A 22,545-nucleotide genomic window follows, 5' to 3' on the forward strand; every position below is an offset into this window, starting at 1 on the left:
CTTCAGGTTCCCCAGCCTCCTTCAACAGCTGGGCTTGTTATAACCCCAAAGCTAGCAGTGGAGCTCAGTAAATAAACCCCTTAGGTGCATTAGCCAGCCAGTCTAGCCAATCAGAGATCAGTAAATGCAATGAAAGACCCTTTCTCAAAAAATAAGAAGAGAGCAACTGAGGAAAATATTCTAACAAAACACCTCTCACCCCAACATGCACTGACACAAGCAAGAACATGTCTGTGTGCAACACACTCACACAATACATGTATGCAGAAACAGATTCACCAAATTTGAAGCCATTTACTTCTGTATTGAAAATCCACACCAAGTGCACAATATGCGGAATGAATTCAGAGCTGTGCACATCACCGTGTGGTTCAGAATGCCCACCGTGACAAGGAGACCACTGAACAAACGTGGACCCAGGGAGCCCAGCGAGCCTCGGTCCTTGATGCAAACAGTCTTTGAAGCAAAAGCTTCGAGTGCAAAATTACCTCAAACTTGGAATTTTACCCAGGTCTTCAGGTCTGTGTGAAGGTCTAGTAAAAAATATTTCCAGACCTGCAAAGTCTCAGAAGTGTTCTGCCACAACCTCCAAAGGGGAGGATGTTCTCTACCACAAACAAGGGAGCTGAACCAGAAAGAGCAAGATGCAGATGTGGGGAACAGGAAGCGGGGATCAAAGGGAACCAGCCATGCACCAGGAGGAGGGCAGCCCCCCCCCCCACACACACACCAGATTGCAGGGTGTGAGTAGGAGACAAACCCACTGAGGCTGTCTGCACCCTCACTCCCAGCTCCTTCCCATCTTTTGCCCTGATGACAGAATAGCTGAATAACAACGCCAGTTTTTCCTGTTTTGTTGTCCTGAACTCTCTTCCAAGGACTAGCACGTGATCTCAGAAGACACTCATGTTGTCCCCCACGGACATGCTCCATGTTGTCCTAGTCCTGAGACCCGGGATGTGGCCATGTTGAATTTGGAAACATGAAATTTGCTGGTGCTGACTCCATCAACAGCAACTGTTAGGTGACAAAGTTTGACTCACTGTACAAGACTTTAAATAAGACACATATATACATATAGACATTTTAATACCTAGTTTTTAAAGGATATGTACGTAGAGCATCAAAGGAACCATTATCTCAAGGGGCAGAAGGTTACAATTGGGAAGGGTACGCAAGCCATTTCTAACGTGCTAAGATTGCTTTATTTCTTCCAGTTCATAAACACACAGTGGTTCGTTTCATTAACATCTTAAGTGTCTTTCTCTCTGTGAAGAACTGACTGTCATTAATGATCCTTAGAATGTATTCATGCCTGCACTCCATGGAAGCTCACTGGAGTTTCTCTTCCTTAGGTTCAGCCAGAGTCTTCTTTTTTTTTTATTTTTAATAGTTGTCTTTGCCAAACCATGTGGCTTGAAAAGTAAAGGTTGTTCGTTCGTCTCTCCAGTTAAACACATAAAAGGCTGCAAAGAGAGAGATATGTTAGTAACTCTACATAACCACATAGAAGGCGGCAAAGGGGGAGATGTATGAAACCTAGGAACCTAGGGGACAACTAATCTTACCTTTGCTGCTGCTTCATTGGATGAGTTTCTGCAAATTTCATTTTCCGTCTGTATTTCACTGTGTGTTAAAAACATCCAGGAACTTGAATGAGATTCTGCTGCAACTGAGTAATTTTTAGGTTAGCTTTGGCAAGTATTTATTACCAATTAAAATAATTTCTGGCTTAGTAATTTATTAGATGCCCTCAAATCACAACCCCAGGAAATCAAATTTAGAGAAATTGGGTTTAAGATGAACCACAATTAAAGTTATTAATAACCTTTCCATTTGTATTGGAGACAGTTCTTTGGTGCAGACCAGAAAGCCTCTAACTGCCTTTATTTGATGCACAACCCCGGACATTTTCTGAATTCGGTTCTTAGCAGAATTTCTTTTACAGATGTCCTGGGGGCCTTTGTTCAAGTAAGTTTCAATCAGAAGGAAATTCCACATTACAACCTGGCACTCGTCATTTCCTTGTGGCTTACTTTGTATTTAATGATGTCCAAACCTTGCAAGCCATGGTGCCCCTTTCAAGCCTTCAAACAGGAACCTGTGGCCTGAGTGGGGGACACTTTCAAGAGAGGCAAAGAAAGCAACCTTGGGTACTTGGAGTTAACAATACAGTTACTGCCATGTCACAAAACAGCATCTCAGTGCTCTTCTTTTAGTTTTGTTCTAACCTTTCTAGATATTTACTAGGGAACATGAGCCATAAAGGAAACCAAAAAAAAAAAAAAAAAAAAAAAAAAAAAGCTCAGTAAATGATTTCATTTTAGTTGATAACGGGTCTCCAATGGAAACTTGCCATCGTCAAAACACTGTTAGGGAAAGCTGAGGCCAAGTCTAATTTTTTAAAGAAGGAGGAAAGTGGATGTTAGGATAGATCTTATGGATAAAAGGAAGGCAGCCTAGAAATTGGTGCTTAAGGATGGAGGCTGAATGCTCAAAGACAAGAGTGCAAAAGCCCAGCACCTTCCTAGCAGAGGTAGCACTTTATCTGCCACATCTCAACTCTTGACTTTATATTCAAATCATGCAAGGACCAAGAAACCAAATGGCTTTCTTCTTCCTTAGCTCTTGGGCTGAGAAAAGGGAATTGTATATGGACCCTTACATTTTCTTAAAAAGATATAACTTGGGGCTGGAGAGATGGCTCTGTGGTTAAAATCACTGACTGCTCTTCCAGAGGTCTGGAGTTCAAATTCCAGCAACCACAGATGGATCAAAACCATCTGTAATGGGATCTGATGCCCTCTTCTTGTGTGTCTGAAGACAGCCACAGTGTACTGAAAGAAAGAAAGAAAGAAAGAAAGAAAGAAAGAAAGAAAGAAAGAAAGAAAGAAAGAGGAGGAGGAGGAAGCATGGGCTGGAGAGATGGATCAGCAGTTAAAGGCTCACAACCAAAAATATAAGAGAAAGAAGCAGCAGCATCATTCGCTAATAGTCGTCAGGATGCTGGGAGGAGGCTCTGGGGGTGAGAACACACACGGTACAAACATGAGTACCTGAGTTTGAATCAGAAGGACCTACATAAAAAACTGGATGCAGCCATATACACACCTATATCACAAGCACTGTGGTGGGCAGAGACAGAAGCCGTGTTTCAACAAACTAACTGCCGAGTTAGCTCCAAGAAACTGTCTCAAGGAAACAAGGCAGAGAGGGTGGAAACAGAGCTGGATACCTGATTTTCTTTTCTGCGCTCTCACATGCAAGCACATGCATACACACACACACACACACACACACACACACACACACACACACACACACACTCAATGCTGCTGGAAGCCCATAACTCAGAGGCAGCTACTGCCTGTTTTCCATACCTTCAAAAAAACCAAACCTGTCCATCCCCTGCAATGCCAGCAGAACTGATCCAAGGAATCTGAGAAATTATTAGGGGGAACATTCAGCTATCTCCTTGTGCATTTGAGAACCATTGTTTCTTAGGATATTGGGAACACTAATTAGACTTTTAAGCATCAAGAAACGCTTGTTTCCAGACTTCAATCTTTCATTACCTCCCTTTGCACCATGCTCCCTATGTGGTTAATGTGGAAAGACAACGGGACAACTGTAGAGGCTTTGTGCCCTAGCACTGAGCACCACACCCGGTGCCAGCCCAGGAGCCTACCTCCAGAAGTTGGACTGCAAGACTAATTAGCCATATTCTTGAGATCAGACCCGAAAGAATGAGAGCTTTGGAGCCCTCTGTCCTTTCAGAGAGCAGACTTTCTAGGTTGTATTTACTCTCCCCTGCTTTCGTCCACTTTCAACTGATCCATACCACATCTACTCGATTAAAGCAAAACCTTCCAGGAGCCTTGTACGGTTCCTGTTGTCTCTTGAATGCACAGTGACTAATCATGCAGATGTAGAGGCTCCTGCTTGACCTGTTACCACCTTTTCTACCTGCTTCAACTGGAAAGCCAAGGCTGCAGGAGATTGTCAAAACACACAAGGTGACCTCACAGGCTGTCTTGTCAGTCCTGTTATTTCCCTTCAATTCAGTGGCCATTTGTAATCAAATAAGTGTGTCTTTTAAATATGTCAGTGTCTTTGAAACCCACATCTCAAGCCCTTCCCTTAAGATTTTCAAACGCTCCGGATTGATAGTTATTAAGGCATCTGGGGCCAGGCTCGGGGCTATGGAACAGTATTGACTTACTATTTTCACATTTCATGATTTATTTTGGGCAGTGAGGCCACACCTGTGGATTTCAGAGAACGGTTGAATCGTTGGTTCTCCCTTCAGTTGGGTTGTGAGGATTGAATACGTACCATCACACTTGCACCAGGCACTGTACCCTCTGAGCCATCTTGCCAGCCTCAAGAGGCATAAAGTTTTTGTCTGTTGTCCTGATGGTGGTTCAAAATGAGTCATCAAAGTGGGTGGTGACCGTTTTTTTATTTCTCCATACTAGGAATCAAAGCAAGGCACTTCTACTTGCTGAGCAAGAGTTTAACCATGGAGTTATATACCTTCCTTTGCAACTACCAATTTTTTTAAGACTTTAAAATTTTATTTATTTATTTGTTTGTTTGTTTGTTTTTTTGTTTGTTTGTTTGTTTGGTTGGTTGGTTGGTTGGTTGGTTAGTTCATTGGTTGGTTGGTTGGTTGGTTGGTTGGTTGGTTGGTTGGTAGGTTGGTTATTTAATGTGTGAGTACACTGTTGCTGTTTTCAGAACCAGCAGAAGAGGGCATCAGATTCTATTATACACAGTGTGAACCACCATGTGGTTGCTAGGAGTTGAACTCAGGACCAACCACTGGAAGAGCAGTCAGTGCTCTTAACTGCTAAGCCACCTCTCCAGCCCAATAATCAAAATTTTAAGACAGAAAGTACATGAGTAAAAGATAGAGTGCCTAAGTTTAGTGGTTTTGATGACATTTGTTGCCACTATGTATGTGTGTTCTTGTTTATACATATATATACATCATATACATATACATGTCTGTGCATGTGTGTAATTTGTATATACACATATGCAGGTTAGACATAAACTGTATCTCCAGTTCATTAATAAATGTTTTGAAATTCACTTTTTTGAACTTTCCTAAAGACAAAAATCATCTGGAAAGCATATTTAAAAAAAAAAAAAATTCTTGGCTCTATCCCAGACCTGCTTAGTCAGACTCTGGGTGAGAGAAGAGGAGAGAAATCAGCAACCTCAGCAATCACTGCAGGTGATTCCTATCACCATACAGGAATCAAATTCAAAAGCAACGGATCCTCTGCAGCCAGTCTCATAAATAAAATCCTTCAACAGCAACGAAAACTCATCAGTCTTACCAAGAGCTCAGACATTCCAGTTTTAGACTTACACATTTTCAATAATGATGAAGAATCTTGGGCATCTATCAAGAGCCAAGTTTATTTTTCCTAGCCTCTAGATTTTTTTTTTTTTTTTTTTTTTTTTTTTTTTTTGCTCCTCTGTAAGTAGACTAGCCAATTTTAAAATGCAAAAAAAAAAAAAAAAAAAAAAAAAAAAAATGGCTTAAATGAAAAGTACAGTCATAGCTTGGCACTCTTCATTCATAGTTTTGCCTGGGTCCCACGGTATATCTTAAAATAGGGGACATTTTCCATTGCAGAGACAGGAAGGTGAGTCTGCCTGGGTTACATCTGCCTAGTCCTGCACAGCTGCCTGCTTGTGCAAGGTGATGTTAAACACACACACACACACACATTGTTGAAATGTGTCGTGGAACTAGCATGCAGCTCAAGTGTAATTTTTGAGTGTCTTTTGCATTTTGCTATTGTCAATACCACAACTGGAAGCAACGATCCTGCTAACACGTAGCTCAGTGGGCTTCGATTTCCTCTTAAGTAAACATTAAGTGGTGGAGAAAACTCTGCAGCATGCTGTGCGTTTGCTCCCACATTCACATTGGGTATTCCAATTGTGTCTTTTAAAGGACTATTTTGACCATGAAATCTAAGAAAAGCATAGCTCCCGTTACTCACAGATGAGACCTCACAGGACTCTGAAAGGATGCTTGCCAGCCACCCTCAGGCTGCTTGCTGCAACACAATTCTGTGTGATCTGTGATCATGTCCCAAAATGTATTTCCATATCATTGGGGAAAGTATTTTAAAAGCTCAGGTTGCAATTTTCAATAGCATGCATTTTTCATTGTTTGAAGTCAGGAAATTTCCATGAGGTCATCTTTACTTATGGTCTAAAGAATTTAAACTGTCTTCTGATTAAAATAACTATCAGTGAGTTCTTAGGAGGTTACTGTATGTTTCACACACAGTGAAAAAAATTCTGTGTACAACAACATAATTATCCTTTTACTATATGTTTCTATATGTCTCTGTCATAAGTAAAAATATACACATATCAACTAAAATGTTTATGTTTATTCAGATATAAACTAAAATGTCTTAAATTTAAGATAAAACCTTGTGAAAGTTTTAACACAATTATTTAGGAGGTAGAAAGTTAAACATCCATTTGTACCTTTTAAGTTTTATACCATGTATTTGTATGAAATTGTTATCATGTACATGTATTATCCAAAGCATACTTCATTTTCCTGAAGTCATAGGGATGATCTGGGAAGGCTTCTTTGTTTGATGGATTTTGGTTTTGAGACCAGGTCTCATCAAACCTATGTTATCACTGCAAAGCTCAAGACTAGCTTTGAACTCACGGTCCTTCTCCCCATAACTCCCATGCAATGAGATCTCAGGTATGCCCAAAATATAAATTCACAATTTTTAAATATATGGAAAAGTCTTAAAAAGAAAAAAAAGATAGATAATTCAGAAATCCTCATTTAGCTTTGACTTTATAGGCTGAGTTGGAAGGATTATAAAGCAACTAAAGAACAAAGTGGGGGGGGGCAAAAATATCTTTTATTGTTATAGAATAATTATAGAATATCTAGTGTCCTATAAACCTGGAAAGATATTACATAGTCAATCTGCAGTTTGATTCCATGAGAAGTCTGAAATAAATATAAACATCAACATATATTTGCTTCTTTGCTCTAAGTTCTAAATTGCTCCCCCTCCCAAATTTAATTCTTTCCTAATTCCACCTTATATTTAGAGATATTTCCATTTAGCAAACTGGAACTTTCTCATAAATCTGCCCACTCTCCGCACTGACTTTGAAGGAAGCAGGGAGGGGAGAGTAGGCATACCTTCCTGGCATGTGGGCACACCCTTGTGGCAGTTGGGCGTTAGGCCTGTAAACTTTGGACTAGAATCCATCTGGAGAATTTCTAATCCAAGTTCTTGTATCCATGCTGACATATCCCATCCCCTTCAAATACCAGGTACCTTGTGGCTGGAAACCGGGGATCATTGTCTCACCTGCAACTTTAGAATGTTAAGCAGTACGCTCCTTAGCATACTCAGCACATAGATGGGTGGATTCCAAATGTCTGGGCTGTGTGTGTGTGGGATGGGGCGGCAGCTTTCTCTCAGAAGTCTTTCCTGGTATCTTAGAGCCTTTAATCTCCTTCTTCCTTCTGGCTGGAATCATAGCTCGTGTTCTTATTCTTCAACAAAGACGGACACTACCTAAGCAATATACATGAATTTCTTTATAGTTTGGAAAATTCTCTAATCTTTGCCTAACTTGATGTTTCAACAGATACATGAGACATTCATTACTGCTATTTTAATCTTCTTTGCTGGAGCAGAAAGAAGTGGGGGGGGGGGGTAGAGAGAGAGAGAGAGAGAGAGAGAGAGAGAGAGAGAGAGAGAGAGAGAGAGAGAGAAGGAAAGTTAGTTTATTACAGAAAATCAGCTTCCTTAAGTTTCTCGTTCACCACTGTACAGCAGATCCTTCCAGAACTTTCTCACTGGCATGTTTGCAGCTGCGTCCACTCTGAGCATAAGCTTCCCCTACCCTGCCCCAGCCACCGTTCTAGATTTCTGAAGGCAGAGTTTAGCTTGTGAAGAGACCTATAAGTAGAAACTTGTGACGTTTGTCCTGTCGTATTTCTTTATATTGAACCAAGTAATATCAATTCAGTGCTTTGTTTTTTATTTATTTATTTAATATGTAAGGTTTATTTATGTGAATACTTTGACTGCATGTTCATCTGCACACCAGAAGAGGGCACTGGATCTCATTATACTGTGAGCTGCCATGTGGGTGCTAGGAATTGAACTCAGGACCCCTGGAAGAACATCCTGTACTCAACCCCTGAGCCATCTCTCCAGCCCCTGTGCTTTGTCTTAATAAAACTCTGTCATTGATTCAGTTTGCATTACGCATTGAATCTAGTTTGGCACACACCATTTTGGCATTGTACTGGCTGGTTTTGTGTCAAATTGACACAGGCTAGAATCATCAAAGCAGAAGGAGCCTCAGCTAAGGAAACGCCTCCATGAGATCCAACTGTAAGGCCTTTTCTAAACTAGTGATCAAGGGAGAGGGGCCCAGCTGCTGGTCCTGGGTTTTATAAGAGACTGGGCTGAGAAAGCCAGGAAAAGCAGCCTAGTTAGCAGCACCCCTCCGTGGCTGCCCTGTGAGAGCTGCAGTCCTGACTTCCTTTTGTGGTGAACAGCAATGTGGAAGTGTAAGCTGAATCAACCCTTTCCTCCCCAACTTGCTTCTTGGTCACAGTGTTTCACTGCAGCCATAGAAACCCTGACTTAGACAGACATCTGACTGAATACTAAGATAAAAGTAGTGGTACCCCAAACTACGTCCTTGGATAATATTTACATATGTCTTTTAAAGCTGTAATTTTGGAGCTTCTTTTAGTAAACACAAAAGAATTCTTGTGAGGTAACACTTTGACCATAGGTAAGACTTTCCCCCCCAGTGTTTGAAAGATACAGCATGTTTGGAGGCAGACTTACTCCTCTTCATTGATGATGGTGAAATTTGAAGGAAGAAACATTATTACACAAGCCTGAGAGTTGCTCTTCGAGGGGAGCTCGAGGAGGTTGGGCTGAGGTCACATGACTTCCCAGTTTCCCTCTGACAGGTTGTCTTGGTCTCTTTGTTTCCAGAGGAGATCTGCACCCTGGTCATTGCTGAGAGTTTCCCTGAAGATGCAGGCATCTTTACCTGCTCAGCCAGAAACAACTATGGATCAGTGACCAGCACTGCAGAGCTGGTTGTAACCTCCGGTATGTGGGAATCCAAAGCAGCTGGGTTCTCCTTCCTGGCTTTTGAGTAGCTCCCCAAGGCAGGCATCAGCTGTCCTCAGAACAGGGCCCAGCCCTTAGGAATGTTCAGACCACTCCAGAGTTATCCTAACAATCAGGTGTCTCAACTGTAAACAAAAAGATTTGGGGGAGGCAGAAAGCAGTGGAGGTGAAGGCAATAAAGGACCTAGCACTCACTGGCTCACGGGGCCAATTAAACAAAAAGCATGCAATCATGATCTCAGAAACAATGGAGCCTACAGTCTTCATGGGAAGATAGGATCCCTTGCCTCGGAATGCCAGCTCTAAGTCAGAGGTGTTGTCATGGTCCTCAGAGATGCAGAGGACCTGCAGAAACCTGTCCGAATGTACAAACCTGGATTTTAACTTCTGAGAGAAGAATGCAAGCTAGTGAAATGTAGAGAAATGGAGAAGATCTTAGAAAGCAAATCTCATCACAGTATTTATATCAATGTGAATAATGAGCAACTCTGGTGTGAAAGAACAGAATTTAACCCAGTATCCAAAAACACACGGACATCCAGACTCAAAAAAACAAATTCGCCAGGGAGTACAAGAAGAAATAAATAGATCTGTGCTTTTATTGGTGGTTTTCAGTGAGTTTTCTGCTCTGTGGGTAGCCGTAGCTGCCTCATATTTCAAGGGCCTCTCATAGAGATTTTTAAACTGCGCCCTTTGACCAAGCCTAGCACCCAGTAACACACAGTAGGTTTAAAGGGAGTGGGTGGCTCTTCTATTGCTTTGATTTCTAGAACAGCAAGAGCTTGGGGGCAGCAGAGGCTCAACCAAAACAAGCTTTGGGAATACAAAGGCCTGTTCATGTAGGAAAGGGTTTGTTCATCTCACTGGGAGGTGGTGGACAGCAATGAACTGCTGTTCAGTGCTGGTTGGAAACTACAGTTAACTCGCAGGAGTTGCCTAGCAGGCGGTATCCTGGCTTTTTAATTGTCAGTTGGCTTGAAGAGGGTCCCATCAGATGATCATAGCAGTCCTCAAACACTAAGGACAAAAACTAGACTCTGTCTGAGTGGCAAAACCTGGAATTGTAATATTTGTTCCTGTCTGTCTCCTATATGGCAAACACTATCAATAAATTGGTTGGTTTTTCCACCAACCTCAATAAGTGTTTCTTGGTGCACTAGAAGGTCTGCTGGGCCCTCAGAAAATGATTCAGGAAGGGTATGACTTCAAGATATGTTTACTCTATAGAGGAGCCTTTTAAAGTCTGGCTTCTACTAAGTTATAGTTGAGAAAACATAATTTCTTATCAGACATGAACATATCCTATGCACTCGCGGAGTTTCAAGACTTTCACTTAGATTCAGAATTTTTCTCCCCCTAGCTTCATAAGGGACGGCTGCATAAGCCTTTTCAGACCTTGAGTGTTTTCAGTGAGACTGGAGAGGATGTCTGAAGGGATTCTGGACCTGGGGGTGAGAGGGTGAAGTATTTAGGTTGACACTGTTTGCATTGTCATGTTCGATGATAGTGTATCTTAAGCTCCTAACACACTTTGTCATAGACTCAGTAGGGAGTTTTTCTACAGTTGAGCTCAATCCGGAAATGAGGCAAGTAGCAGTCACTCAAAACAAGGCCATGAGCTTGGCAATGCTCCCACATCTGTGACAGCAATGGAGTACTCCTTCCCTAATGACATTCGAGGAACTCCCACTGGGTCTATGTCTTAGTTAGGGTTCCCCTTGTTGTAGAGAGACACCATAAGCGAAACAACTCTTATAAAACAACATTCAATTGGCGCTGCCTTACTGGTTTTGAGGTTCAGTCCATTATCTTCATAGTAGGAAGCATGGCAGTGTCCAGGTAGGCCTGGCTCTGGAAGAGTTGAGAGTTCTACATCTTGTTCTGAAGGCAAACAGGACAAGACTGGCTTCCATGCATCGAGGAAGAAGGTCTCAAAGCCCACCCCTAAAAGTGACACACTTCCTCCAACAAGGCCAAGCCTACTTCAGCAAGGCAACACCTCCTACTAGTGCCACTCTCCGGGCCAAGCATATTCAAACCACCACAGTCTAAGAGTATGAAAAGCATTTGTTGAACGGGTAGCAACTAATTATTTCTCCTCTTTCCCCCCTTTCCTTAGCCAACACCGAGAGCGGCAGCTATGACTCAGCGGGAGAACCCAACAGTGATCACTTCCAACACTTCCCCCCGCCCCCTCCGATCCTGGAGACAGGCTCCTATGAGCTGGCATCCCAGAAACCGTCTGAAATCCAGCAGGTGAACACTCCAGACTTAGGACTTAGCATGGCAGCTCTTCAAATGCAATTCAGCTCAGCAGAGAGGGAGACCAACGGCATTCAACCCAGCCATGGAGTCAATGGGCTGATTAATGGCAAAGCTTGTGGCAATCAATCTCCTCCAACACCAGCTGCCCTGCTCTCGCCCACTAAGGAACCGCCACCTCTCCTTGCCAAACCCAAACTGTGAGTATTTCTGTGTGGCTTTATAATACTTTCCGTATCCCTGTGCAATTTGCTCTCTGGTTCGGAAAAAGCCTTCTCCTGGTCTGGACTCTTTAGCTCACCACCCCTTCTGCAGGCAAGTTGTCCTTAGCTGAGGTGACCAGGCTGCTAAGTGCTGGCCTCCGAAAACACAAAGACTATTTAAAATAAAGAAGCTGTGACTGGTTATGGCTGTGAAAGGTTCTGTGAAGGGCACTGTCAGGGTGTAACTGCTCTCCAGTCAGGATGGAGAAGGGGTCCTCTTTTAAACCAAAGGCAAACTTTTTAACTGGCTGAGTCAGTAAGAAGCACAGATGTGAACAGAAAGAGGACATTAGAAAGGAAGAATGGGAACCCCGTGGCTAATCCTAGCCAGGAGATGAGAGGCAGAGACAGGCTTGTCAGGTGGAGGTGACATCACACCTCAGTCTCCTCTCCTGTGGAAGCTCGTGGAACTGCATTTTTCCACCATTCATGGTTGATTTCTATTATTCTCTCAGGATAATAAGTCTTCGGTGAGCTATTTCCATTGGCACTATGTGGCAAGCATTGTCACAAATGTGGGGGGCTGGGGGGTGGCGCTAGAAGTCAAAGGTCCTCTATCATGGCACAACAGTTCTTAGTGGGTCCATGGAAATGTATGCATTCCCTACTGGTTCACATTCCCATGAGATGAAACTGCTCCATCCAGGAGAGCCTCTGGGTTCCCTGCGATGCCTGGTGGTTTTGACTTGGAGTAGAATGGCTTCTTCACGCCTGAGTTCTCTGCTTCCTTAGTAATAAATACTTAAAACGTTCCTCAATCTCTGATCCACTGTGTCTGTTAGAGTTGCTTAGAAGCTCAAACCGGAATGACACCTTACACTTACACATAGCTGTACTGTTTGCCAAGGGATTTCATGGACCTCCGCCAGATGCAAACCAACTCAAAGAACACCTCACCAAGTGGGGAGGCAATTTTCTAAAACTCAGTCTTCCAGCAGTCTTAAGAAGTGATTGTAGCAAACTACCCACTGCTACCCAGTATTTCGTTTTGTACTGTTCTGGTGCCTCCGTTTACTGGTCAGGTTTATGGATAACATTATGAAAGACCCGTGTTCTCACTGAGAAAATTTAAGAAAGAGGAGAAAGAAAAAAAGAAAAGAAAAGACGTCCATAAAAAGAGATTTACATTCTTAGAGTACTAGCCATAAACTTAATTGCTACTACTGACTTGTTTCATGTTTGCATCTGAAGTATGTATTTGTCGGTACTGAAACAGAGACCCCTTCTCTGGGGAAGGGCAGATGTGTTTAATGAGGAGGTCTTGACTGTGCTTCTGATCTGGTGGAGTGTTTCTCCTCTCATGGTCTTCATAAATCGGGTGTAAATCACAGAGTACACAGGAGGAATGGTTAGCCAGCATTTCCATCCCTCCCTATCTCAGGCATTTCAACAACTGTTCAGCTTTCGGCTGTGTGGCCCTGCTTGCCCGTATGACAGGGCCTTATCTACAAAAACAAAACAAAAATAATAACTCTGTAGTTATTAAAAGGCTGAGTAGCTCAAGTACAAGTTTCAGAGGTGATGACAATTTGCTTAAATCATCTTCTCAGAGGCAAACAGGGAGGACCATGAACCCATCTTGGAGACTATTTAATGCTAGCTTTGTACCAAATAAGTCTATCACTGTGTCTTTTCTCTACAGACAATGCTTGCAGAGTCCAAAGAAATGTATAGCTTGCTGTTAAAAATGTGGATTCTCGGTATTTTTTTTTAAAATCAGGTTTCAAAGATGCAGCTCTGCCTGGAATTGGGATCCATAGGATATTTTTGATTCACAGACTCAGCAGTTGTGGCAGAGCATCAAGGGACAGCTGATTGCATTTGCCCCTGTGCTTAACTCCTAAAGTCAACTGATCAATGTAGAAATGACAGCGTGCTGTTTCCAAGCCCCATCTATTTCTCTCCTCTCTGTCTTCCTCTTCTTCCTTGGGGGCAGGAGATATTATTGAAATGTACACAGCCAGCAAAATGAGAAATCAAAGGTGTGGTTACTTACACCCAGAAAAAAGTGGGTTAGCAGATAAAATGCTTACTTACCAGTGGAGTACCAAAAATACACACATGGCCATAAAAGTCTCTGTCCATTGATAATGAGATGGTTGAAAGAATTTTCCGAGTTAATTCAACAGCTCTTTTTGCTCCTGTTCTTATTCTAGTCTCTAAAATGGATTAGTATTTCCTATGTTGAAGTAAAAGTGAACTCTGGTTGAATCTGTCTTACTATGTAGTCATATTTACCATTTTTGCAGTAATATAAAAATTTGTCTGTCTCTATTTCTACCCACCTTTAGATAACCCATTGTTTCTGAAAATCTTATCTCAAGGGAGAGATATATTTTAAAAATTCTTTCACAGCAAGTATCCTGGTTGGGTTTAACCATCAACTTGACATAGATAAGATTCATCTTAGAGAGTTATTGCCTGGATTAGATCAGCCTGGCAGTAAGGAACTATCTTGATTACTAATTGATTTGGGAGGGCCGAGCCCACTGTGGGTGGTACCATTCCCTGGGCAATTCGTCCATGGTGTAAAGGAAAGCTAGCTAAGCATGAGCCTGAAAAGCCAGCAAGTAGCTTTTTCCATCATTTCTACTTCATGTTCCAGGTTGAGATCCAGCTCTGACTTCTCTTAGTGATCAATTGTGACCTGTAGCTAAAATAAACCTAAGCCTCTCTTCACTTGTTTCTGCTCATGGTGTTTGTCCCAGAAACCAAATGAGACTACATCAAGGTAGCCAGTATCTTTAAGACTAAAGTTATGTCTTCATATAGTCGGTAACTATTTAAAATAGAGAATTGGTTTGGTTTTTTTCTTTTCTGAATGTACAATAATTAGAGATAGTGTGTATGGGAGAGAAGCAGGGGGAAATAGTTGACTAGTGTCAGTCTTTATCAGCAACTTAACTGTACAGAGCTTTCTATGTTTGGAAGCTCCTTGTGGGTCCCCCACACTCCTACACACACATTGAAGTACAAGTTGTTCCTTTGCCTGGAATGTTCTACGCTTGGAATGTGATAAAAGCTGGTCTCTTCTGGCCTATCTAGTCTCAACTTAATGTCATCCCCGTCCCAGCCACCCAATCTAAAGCAGCCAGCCTCCTGTTTAATTACTACAAAGTACATTATTGCATCTGATGGCCATTTGCTTGCTATTGCCTTTATATGTTGATGTCTCTCTGAAATAGGGATTTTCACTGCCTTTATTTGGTCTTATCTTTATGGTAGATGTTCATAAATATTTTTGAATGAATAAAACAAGAGGAAAGCAAGAAATGAGAGAAAGAGCTTGCAGTTTTAAGGCCACCTCATTCATTCTACTTAATTTTTCTGTAAATATTTCTGGACCTCTATCTTCAAACATCACCATTTCCTTCTTTATAATACATCTCTAATTACTAGCATTTGTCTCCTCATCCATTAATAACTGAATGTATGTAAAGAATTCAGCAAAAATTTTATGTGTGGGCCTATAGATGTCACTCATTTGATCGAGTTTTTAGCTGCTATGCACAGAGCCCTGAATTTCATCTACAACCAGCATCAAACTTGACATGAATGCCTATGCCTGTGATCAGCACTAAGAAAGTTGAAGCAGAAGGATCAGGATCAGGGATTCAAAGTCCTCTTCAACTACATTGCTAGTTAAGACCAGCATGAGCTTGACCTAAACAAGAGACCTTATCTCAAAAAAAAAAAAAGAAAGAAAGAAAGAAAGAAAGAAAGAAAGAAAAGAAAAAGAAAGAAAGAAAGAAGGAAGGAAAGAAAAAGAAAACAAAGAAAGAAAGAAAGAAACAGAAAACAAGAAAAGTAAAAGAAATAGCTCAGTGGGTAGAATACCTGTGCAAACCTAAGTTCAGACCTCCTGAACCCATGTAAAGTGCCAGATACGGTGACACTCCCCTGGAACCTCAGTGCTAGAACAAGAAATGGAAACAGGTGGCCCATGAAACTTATTGGCCAGGAAGTCTAGGTTGAGCTTTGGGGTTAGTTAAAGACCCTGTCTCAAAAAGAAATATGAAGAGCAAGCAATCAAGAAACCTATTCCTCTGACCTCTACATACAAACATACATGTAATACATCCATACTAACAAATACTCTCTCTCTCTCTCTCTCTCTCTCTCTCACACACACACACACACACACACACACACACACACACACACACATACACAGTGGGGAGGCACAGGATAAATATAAACACATTTTTCATATACTAGAATCACAGTAGAAAAATTCTTCCAGTTACTAAACTTCTGTCTTCATTTTTCCAGTGCTCCCATTTGATTGACGCCTTGCTTTAACACACTGGGGAGAAAGCGGGCCATCTGAAAAGAGGAGGAGACAGTTCTAGTCTCTAGCAAACACTTACAGTGTTAGTTGGCCTGGGTACAGTAAAACTGCAGTCTCAAGGTGTGCATACTTGACATGTTAACAGCTCATCAGATTGCAGACTCTGATGAAGGGTTACAGGCTCCTGTGCTACTCCCTTCCTGGCCTGTTTATGTTGGACCAAAGCTCAAACTCCAATGTGCGGCTTGGGTGGCATAACTTTAAAAGCTGAACATTTTCCCATCCTTTAACCTCTCACGATCTCATTATATCACCTTTTGACAATAGAACAACAGCTGGTTTTCCAGAGGCTGTTTACCATGAGCCTTATCTGGTAGATTGGAAAGCAAAACTAAACATGAAGGTCAAGGAATGTGATGAGAAGCAAAACCATGTAGAGAATAGTATGTGTTGGCAAATAGCTAGAGACTTATAACCATCAAGCAACAGTGAAAAGATGCTTAAAATGCACAGAAATATCCTCTAAATCTAAAACATATCCATTTCTCACTGTTGGAGTGCCTGCAGAATGCTGAGAAATTCTGGACTCAAAGATAAAAAAGTATTACCTTTGAGTTATCTGTAGCCTAGTGATTGCCAGAATGATTTTGGTAAAAAAGCACACACACACACACACACAGAGAGAGAGAGAGAGAGAGAGAGAGAGAGAGAGAGAGAGAGAGACATGCAAACACACACACACACCTATTAACTTGATACAGATTTTTTTTTTTTAATCTGTGAATTTGAACTTAGTGCAATCCAAAATGCTTTTCTTCTTCGGCCAACATTTACAAGGTGAATTATTTTGCCTTTGATTTAAAAAAATCAATATGCATCAGTTTATGTTTCTTCTTAAATGACCTTTATTGTCTGCAGAAAATAGTCAAAGAACAGTTTAGTGATAGTAAAATCAAAGGGACCTTCAGAATAACATTAGAGGGAAAATGAGCAGAAACATTAGAGGCAGAAATAAAATTGCACATACACATACACACTTGCCCAACAGCATCAGGAGAGAGTAGAGCAGAGATGATGGATGGCCCCAGGTAGACCAGCTAGCCCTCTGGCCATACAGCCTCTTTATAAATACCCTGTGGTGATAACTTTACATTAACAGTGTTAGTGTTGGATCTCTTCTGAAACAACCCCTCCCTGAGGTGGGAAGCCTAATCAAGAAACTTCCTGAAGTATGAACTTTTAACTAAGAAATAATATTTGGATAATGTTTTTTTCTCTAATTTTTTTATGGAAATACTGGCTCTAATGCAGTGTTGCATTCATAACACAAGATCATACTATCAGTATGACAGTATCTTCTTTACTTCAAGGTGATAGATGCATTTCCTTTAGACTGAATCCTTATTTGGTAGCTCAAAGTCTTACTTAGTGTGTATTAAATGTTCTCAGGTGCATTCTATTTATGTCAGAAGCAGAACTCTACCACCATGTCCCCAAAACCACAATATATTCAACCTCAGATATTTGGAGCTTTACATGAAAGATCACAGGATGGTAATATTCAAGATTTTTATTTCACCTTGTCGAAGGTATATAAGACTTCCTTTGGTAATTATGAAGTTGAAAATGTAGTATCTTCCTGATGAAGACATTTTTTAATGGGGAGTTAGCTAAGATAAAGCTACATAGAAATATGGCCAAGAATTGGGCAAGGGAGATAGCCTAACAGTTCTGGGTACTTGTGGCTCTTACTCAGCCATTCATACCATTTGGCTTCCTTGGGAACTACCAGGCACACTCATAGTATATACACACATTCAAGCAAAAATGTATACACATAAGATTAAGGAAATAAGTCTTTTAAATTATGAAGACCAAATTAGGATATGGAGAATACCGAGTAAATACAGATGAGAGAATTCTTATTTCCCAGCAATGAGAAGAGCATATGTGAAAGTAATAGAGACCCATATTAAATTCAGAGCACTCTTTCAGCAGCTCTCTATCAGCCAGTGTTAGCATTTCCAGAGTAGAAGCAAAGAGTGTGAACAGTTGGCAAGCCTGGAACTGTATGTAAGGGTGCTGCTGTACTGAATTTGAATATTCGTAGAGGGTACATTTAAAACATCACACAGGCAGTGCACCAAGTCTGAAAAGACATAAAGATAAAGGGGAAAGCCTTACAAATAGAAAAGACTGAGATTCTAAGATAGCAAGTGCTATACCACAACACAACTTCTTCAAGGCAGGGTGAGATTGTAAACCATGGCAGGGAATACCAGCGATGACCAAGTCGGGGGGGGGGGGTCGGGGGGACTAGCTAAGTTCACAGTCTACAGACAAGTATCCGCCAAGGGATATAAGATCTTAAGACTCATCGGTTTGAGTGGGAGTTTCAAGTGGAAATGAAGGTCACAGGCATACGGGAAATTGTCCAGCAAATCTAGACCTTAGAAGAAACATTGGCATAAGTGGCAGTCAAGGGCAAAGGCACAAACCCAAGGGCTAAATAGCAAACTCATTGAGAAAAGTGAGGAAGTCACCAAGGTTGTTGATAACAACAGGAAAGGGTGATTATAGGTGGAGCACAGGAACTTCACAGGGGAAGCAGACATTGATCAATGATAGCAAGTTCTTCTAAGGGTAGCTGTAAGAAGCGGAAAATGCCTGCTTGGGGGACCTGAAGGAACTAGCAGCATCCCTGGGGAATGACAGGTTTCAATAGAGACAAAGCAGGTTAGAAAAAGTCAAGACATTCTAAAGCAATAGAAGGATCTAGAAAACAGCTCCAGAGGATGACTCTGAACTAAGACCAATAAGAAAGAAGAAAGCCAAAGGGATGAGAATTGTACCTGAGAGGTGTGCCAAGCATAATCCTGAGATTACTTTTCTTTCAACAAAGAATGACTAAGATTGACCCGGTGAGGCACCAATGGGTTCTTAGCCAATATAATTTCCCATTTCCTTTTGCACCCCTCTTTATTTCATTACATTTCAATACCGTGGTTGATTTTTGTCATTACTGACCCTCTTCTAGCCAAATGAGACCCTGGGCTGAGGTTTTATTAAACCAGCTTAGTTCCTACGTTTGGCTCTTTTAAGATAATTATTCTTAACTGATGATTCCCTGATTTGTATTTATTGAATTTTATTTCGTGTCTACAACTCCAGCTATAAGATTTTATTTCTGTCTGCTGCAAACTGAACTGTACTAGGCTGCCAATTAGTTATTTATCTATTTATATACTTTTAATCCTGTGAACATGTAAGTTGTTCATTCAAACCAATATATCACCCAATGGTGAGAACATTAGGAACAGCCGGGCTTGTTTTACTTGGTTCGACTTACATGTGTAAAAGCAGACAGTTGGTTTCCTCTGCGAACTCAAGGACTGTTTCCTCCCTTGACTGAGCTTAGAAACACACGAACCTTGTGAACTCTGAGTCAATGTCACTTCTTCTTCTTCTTAAACCATTTCCATATGTGGCCAAGAATTATATATTCTTTCATTCAATTTGTAGCAATAATACACATATTAAACTTGGTTGATGAAATATTTAGATCTCATAAAACTGGGTGGCTGGACAGGTCCAGTTTAAATTTAAGCACACACTGGCTTCATAACCCAAGAGGAAACTATAAATTATTTCCAATCAGAACATCAGGCCTTACTGCCAGAGTATCTCAGGTTCACGCCTTTTGGGTGCTGTCAGAATGCATATGTACTGAGAGGGTTTTAAAGGATGCCAATCACTAAAGATTAGCATCCACTGGAACTGGGTAGAAGGTCTTCTTTATGCTCTTGCTGCACCTCTGCAGTGTTCTTCTGACCTGTTGTTATTTAAATGCAACGATACACCCATCCGCAGTAGGTAGAAGCCCTGATGCAGCACTAGTGAAGCACCAGGATGACTAACACAATATCCAAATACAGTAACTACAGCGATCTGGAATTCTTGTTGCTCAAAAGAGTTTCTAAGTAGGTCAGATCCGGCTATGAAAAACTTCCGGAAAGACCACAAATACCTACCCCCCCCCCTTCTGTCTTGGTTGAAATAGTCCATATGCCATGTGGTTTCAAGATGTACCATTATGCTCAATAATGTCTGTAGCAAAAATTGTGTGAGTGTGAGAGAGAGTAGCCGTAAAGGGTGGCTTCATTACAAAACAGCATAAAATAAATAATGCCTTTGCCCTCTGCAATTTCTAAAATGGAGTTTGTAGCTCAAACTTTCAAATCGTTTTCACTTTCGAGGTAAATTCTTGTTTCCTATGACTGTGTTTTTATGACTGGCCCCTGCTTTTCTCAATAGCTGATGTTTTATTTCGGTTTAAATAAGTAATCTCTGTGACCATGAAACAGTCACACTTATTTCACCCTTCTTTTTATTCTGTCACAAAGCAGTTTTACACATTAAGAGAATTATTTGTGATAGATCCTTCTAGAAGAGCAAGGGCTTTTACTTCTTATTTGTTCAAAGTTCTTCTGGTTGGTTTCTGCTTAGGGCACCAGCTGTCCGGTAGGAGAGGGGGATTTGCATTTATTCAGTCTGTGTGACCTAAAGCTCTAAGATGCCATACTGGTTTACGATGTTGCGATGGCAGTGATTGATTATGTCAGGATTGGATTCCAGTGACAGTTGAAAGAGAAATGGAATGAGGTGCTCACTCAACTTTTGTCCAAGTTCTTAGTTCTAGTGAGAGTAACTGCAAGCAGCAGATGGAATCACACCAGAGCTCTGCCCAGTGCTACTTGGAGGGCAAGTAGGAGACTTCTGCCTGAGATTCTGAGACTGTCTTCTAGTGCTGGGCTGCATTAGAATGGGAGAAAAGACAGGTCAGCAAATACCCAGGTCCGCACCCAGATCAAGCTCAACCCCACACACCGAGCTAGATCTGGGTGGACAGAGGGGATGTGATGTTTCCATGACATCTGACAGGCTGGGTGGGGGTGAGTCCTGAAGAGGCCATCCTGCAAGGCAGTGCTGAAGGGCAAGGCTGCGAGGGCTCGAACTGGCCCAAGCTCTGTGCCATGTCCTAAAAAGTCATCAAAAGTTGCTGTAACATTTCAAATGCATGTGATGGGTACAGTTTTGAGTCCACCTTTCTTCCATGTCATGATCAGACTAAATTACTCTGAGCATGTTTTAGAATCAGTATACACACACACACACACACACACACACACACACACACACACACATACACATACACATACACACATACACATACACCCTTCTTCCTAACTGAATCCCATTTGGTTATAAGCAATTTATCAAATAGAAACCCTGGGTTAACCAGACCGTTCTCCCTCCTGGTGTCAGATCTTTCCCACAAGTTATGTTCACATAGAATTTACAACTGTCAATCTTTCTCAGGCCTCCAAGGAAAGAGAGTGTGCTCCTGAGCTTCTCTGACCTTGACCTATACTTCACGACACCATTTAAAGCCGGAGCACAGCGTTCTAGGATGCTTACAATTAGAAAACCATGATGTTCAGTGGCACACCAGGAGTCCCCACCTTGAACTGGACACTCACCTCCAGACAAACACAAGTGCTAGGTTTTTGACACACCCAGTCTTTGCGACCAGTCACTTTGTCTTGCTATTTGGCCATTTTCCTGCCCGCCCCCAGAAACTCATATAACATCAGCATTTTTCACTGTTATGATAAAACACAGGATGGCATAAATCATAGAAACTTGACTTTGGGGTCTTTAGGAAAATATACTTGACCCAGTGTTAGTAATTGAAATGTTTGGGTATGGTACTCATTTTGTCCAGTCTTGGCATGATCTACTTTTTTCACACTGAACTGTCTTTGTGTCACTGGGACCACAGAAGCACTCTCTAGCATCTTTGTAAACATCATTTTTCTCATGACATTTTCATGTACAGGTACTTTCCTTTGAATGTAGGAAATGCTCCTGAGGTTGTTAGTCACCCCTCTGGGTCTCTTCCTTTTCATCATCCTGTGACTGCATCTTGATTTTTCCTCTTCTGATTCCCAGACACAATTCTGAAACTTCATTTTCTTCTCTCCTTTGCTAAAAAGCCTGCCCTCAGCTCTCAAAGAAAAGGTGCAGAACACGTTGACTTTCTACCGTAACTCGTCTGAAAACGTTTCCTTGCCTGCCCTGAACTGGCAGCTCAGCTGGGTTGAGAATTGCCAGTTTTCTCTAAGACACGTTTCTACTGTCTAGTGTCACTGTGGCAATGGTCAGACCTATCTAGCTTCTGGACTTCGCTATATGAAGTTTTCCTTCCTTCCTGGGATCATGTGACCTCATCTGACCTTCTGTCTGTAGTGAGGACTGGATGCAGGCCCTGACATACCCTGACTCCTGTACATCCCCAGGTCCCCTTCTGCTTCTTCCCTTCAGACCCTCTTGGCCAGTCTGGACTTCAGCTGATTCTATAGCCCAGACAGGCCTCCAGTAATCTATCCTCCTGCCTCAAATTCAATCCAGAGCTCTTCTCTTTAAATAATATTTTTCTAATATCTCTATTTGAAACTCATATTAAGGTAATGTGGAGACAGAGGGAGGT

The 22,545-nt window shown here is 41.6% G+C and overlaps 1 protein-coding gene across 4 annotated transcripts in view; it reads left to right on the forward strand.

Annotated features, from left to right (window-relative positions):
- PALLD (palladin, cytoskeletal associated protein) overlaps positions 1–22,545 on the forward strand; it is a 375,798-nt gene that overhangs the window by 194,906 nt on the left and 158,347 nt on the right. For all 4 annotated transcript variants that reach the window (XM_080928550.1, XM_080928551.1, XM_080928552.1 and 1 more), the window contains exons 9-10: positions 9,039–9,158; positions 11,299–11,641. In XM_080928550.1, coding sequence (XP_080784676.1) covers positions 9,039–9,158; positions 11,299–11,641 — 463 coding nt within the window. The remainder of the gene's footprint in view (positions 1–9,038; positions 9,159–11,298; positions 11,642–22,545) is intronic.

Source organism: Micromys minutus (genome assembly GCF_963924665.1).
Source record: "Micromys minutus genome assembly, chromosome: 14".
Classification (NCBI taxonomy): domain Eukaryota; kingdom Metazoa; phylum Chordata; class Mammalia; order Rodentia; family Muridae; genus Micromys; species Micromys minutus.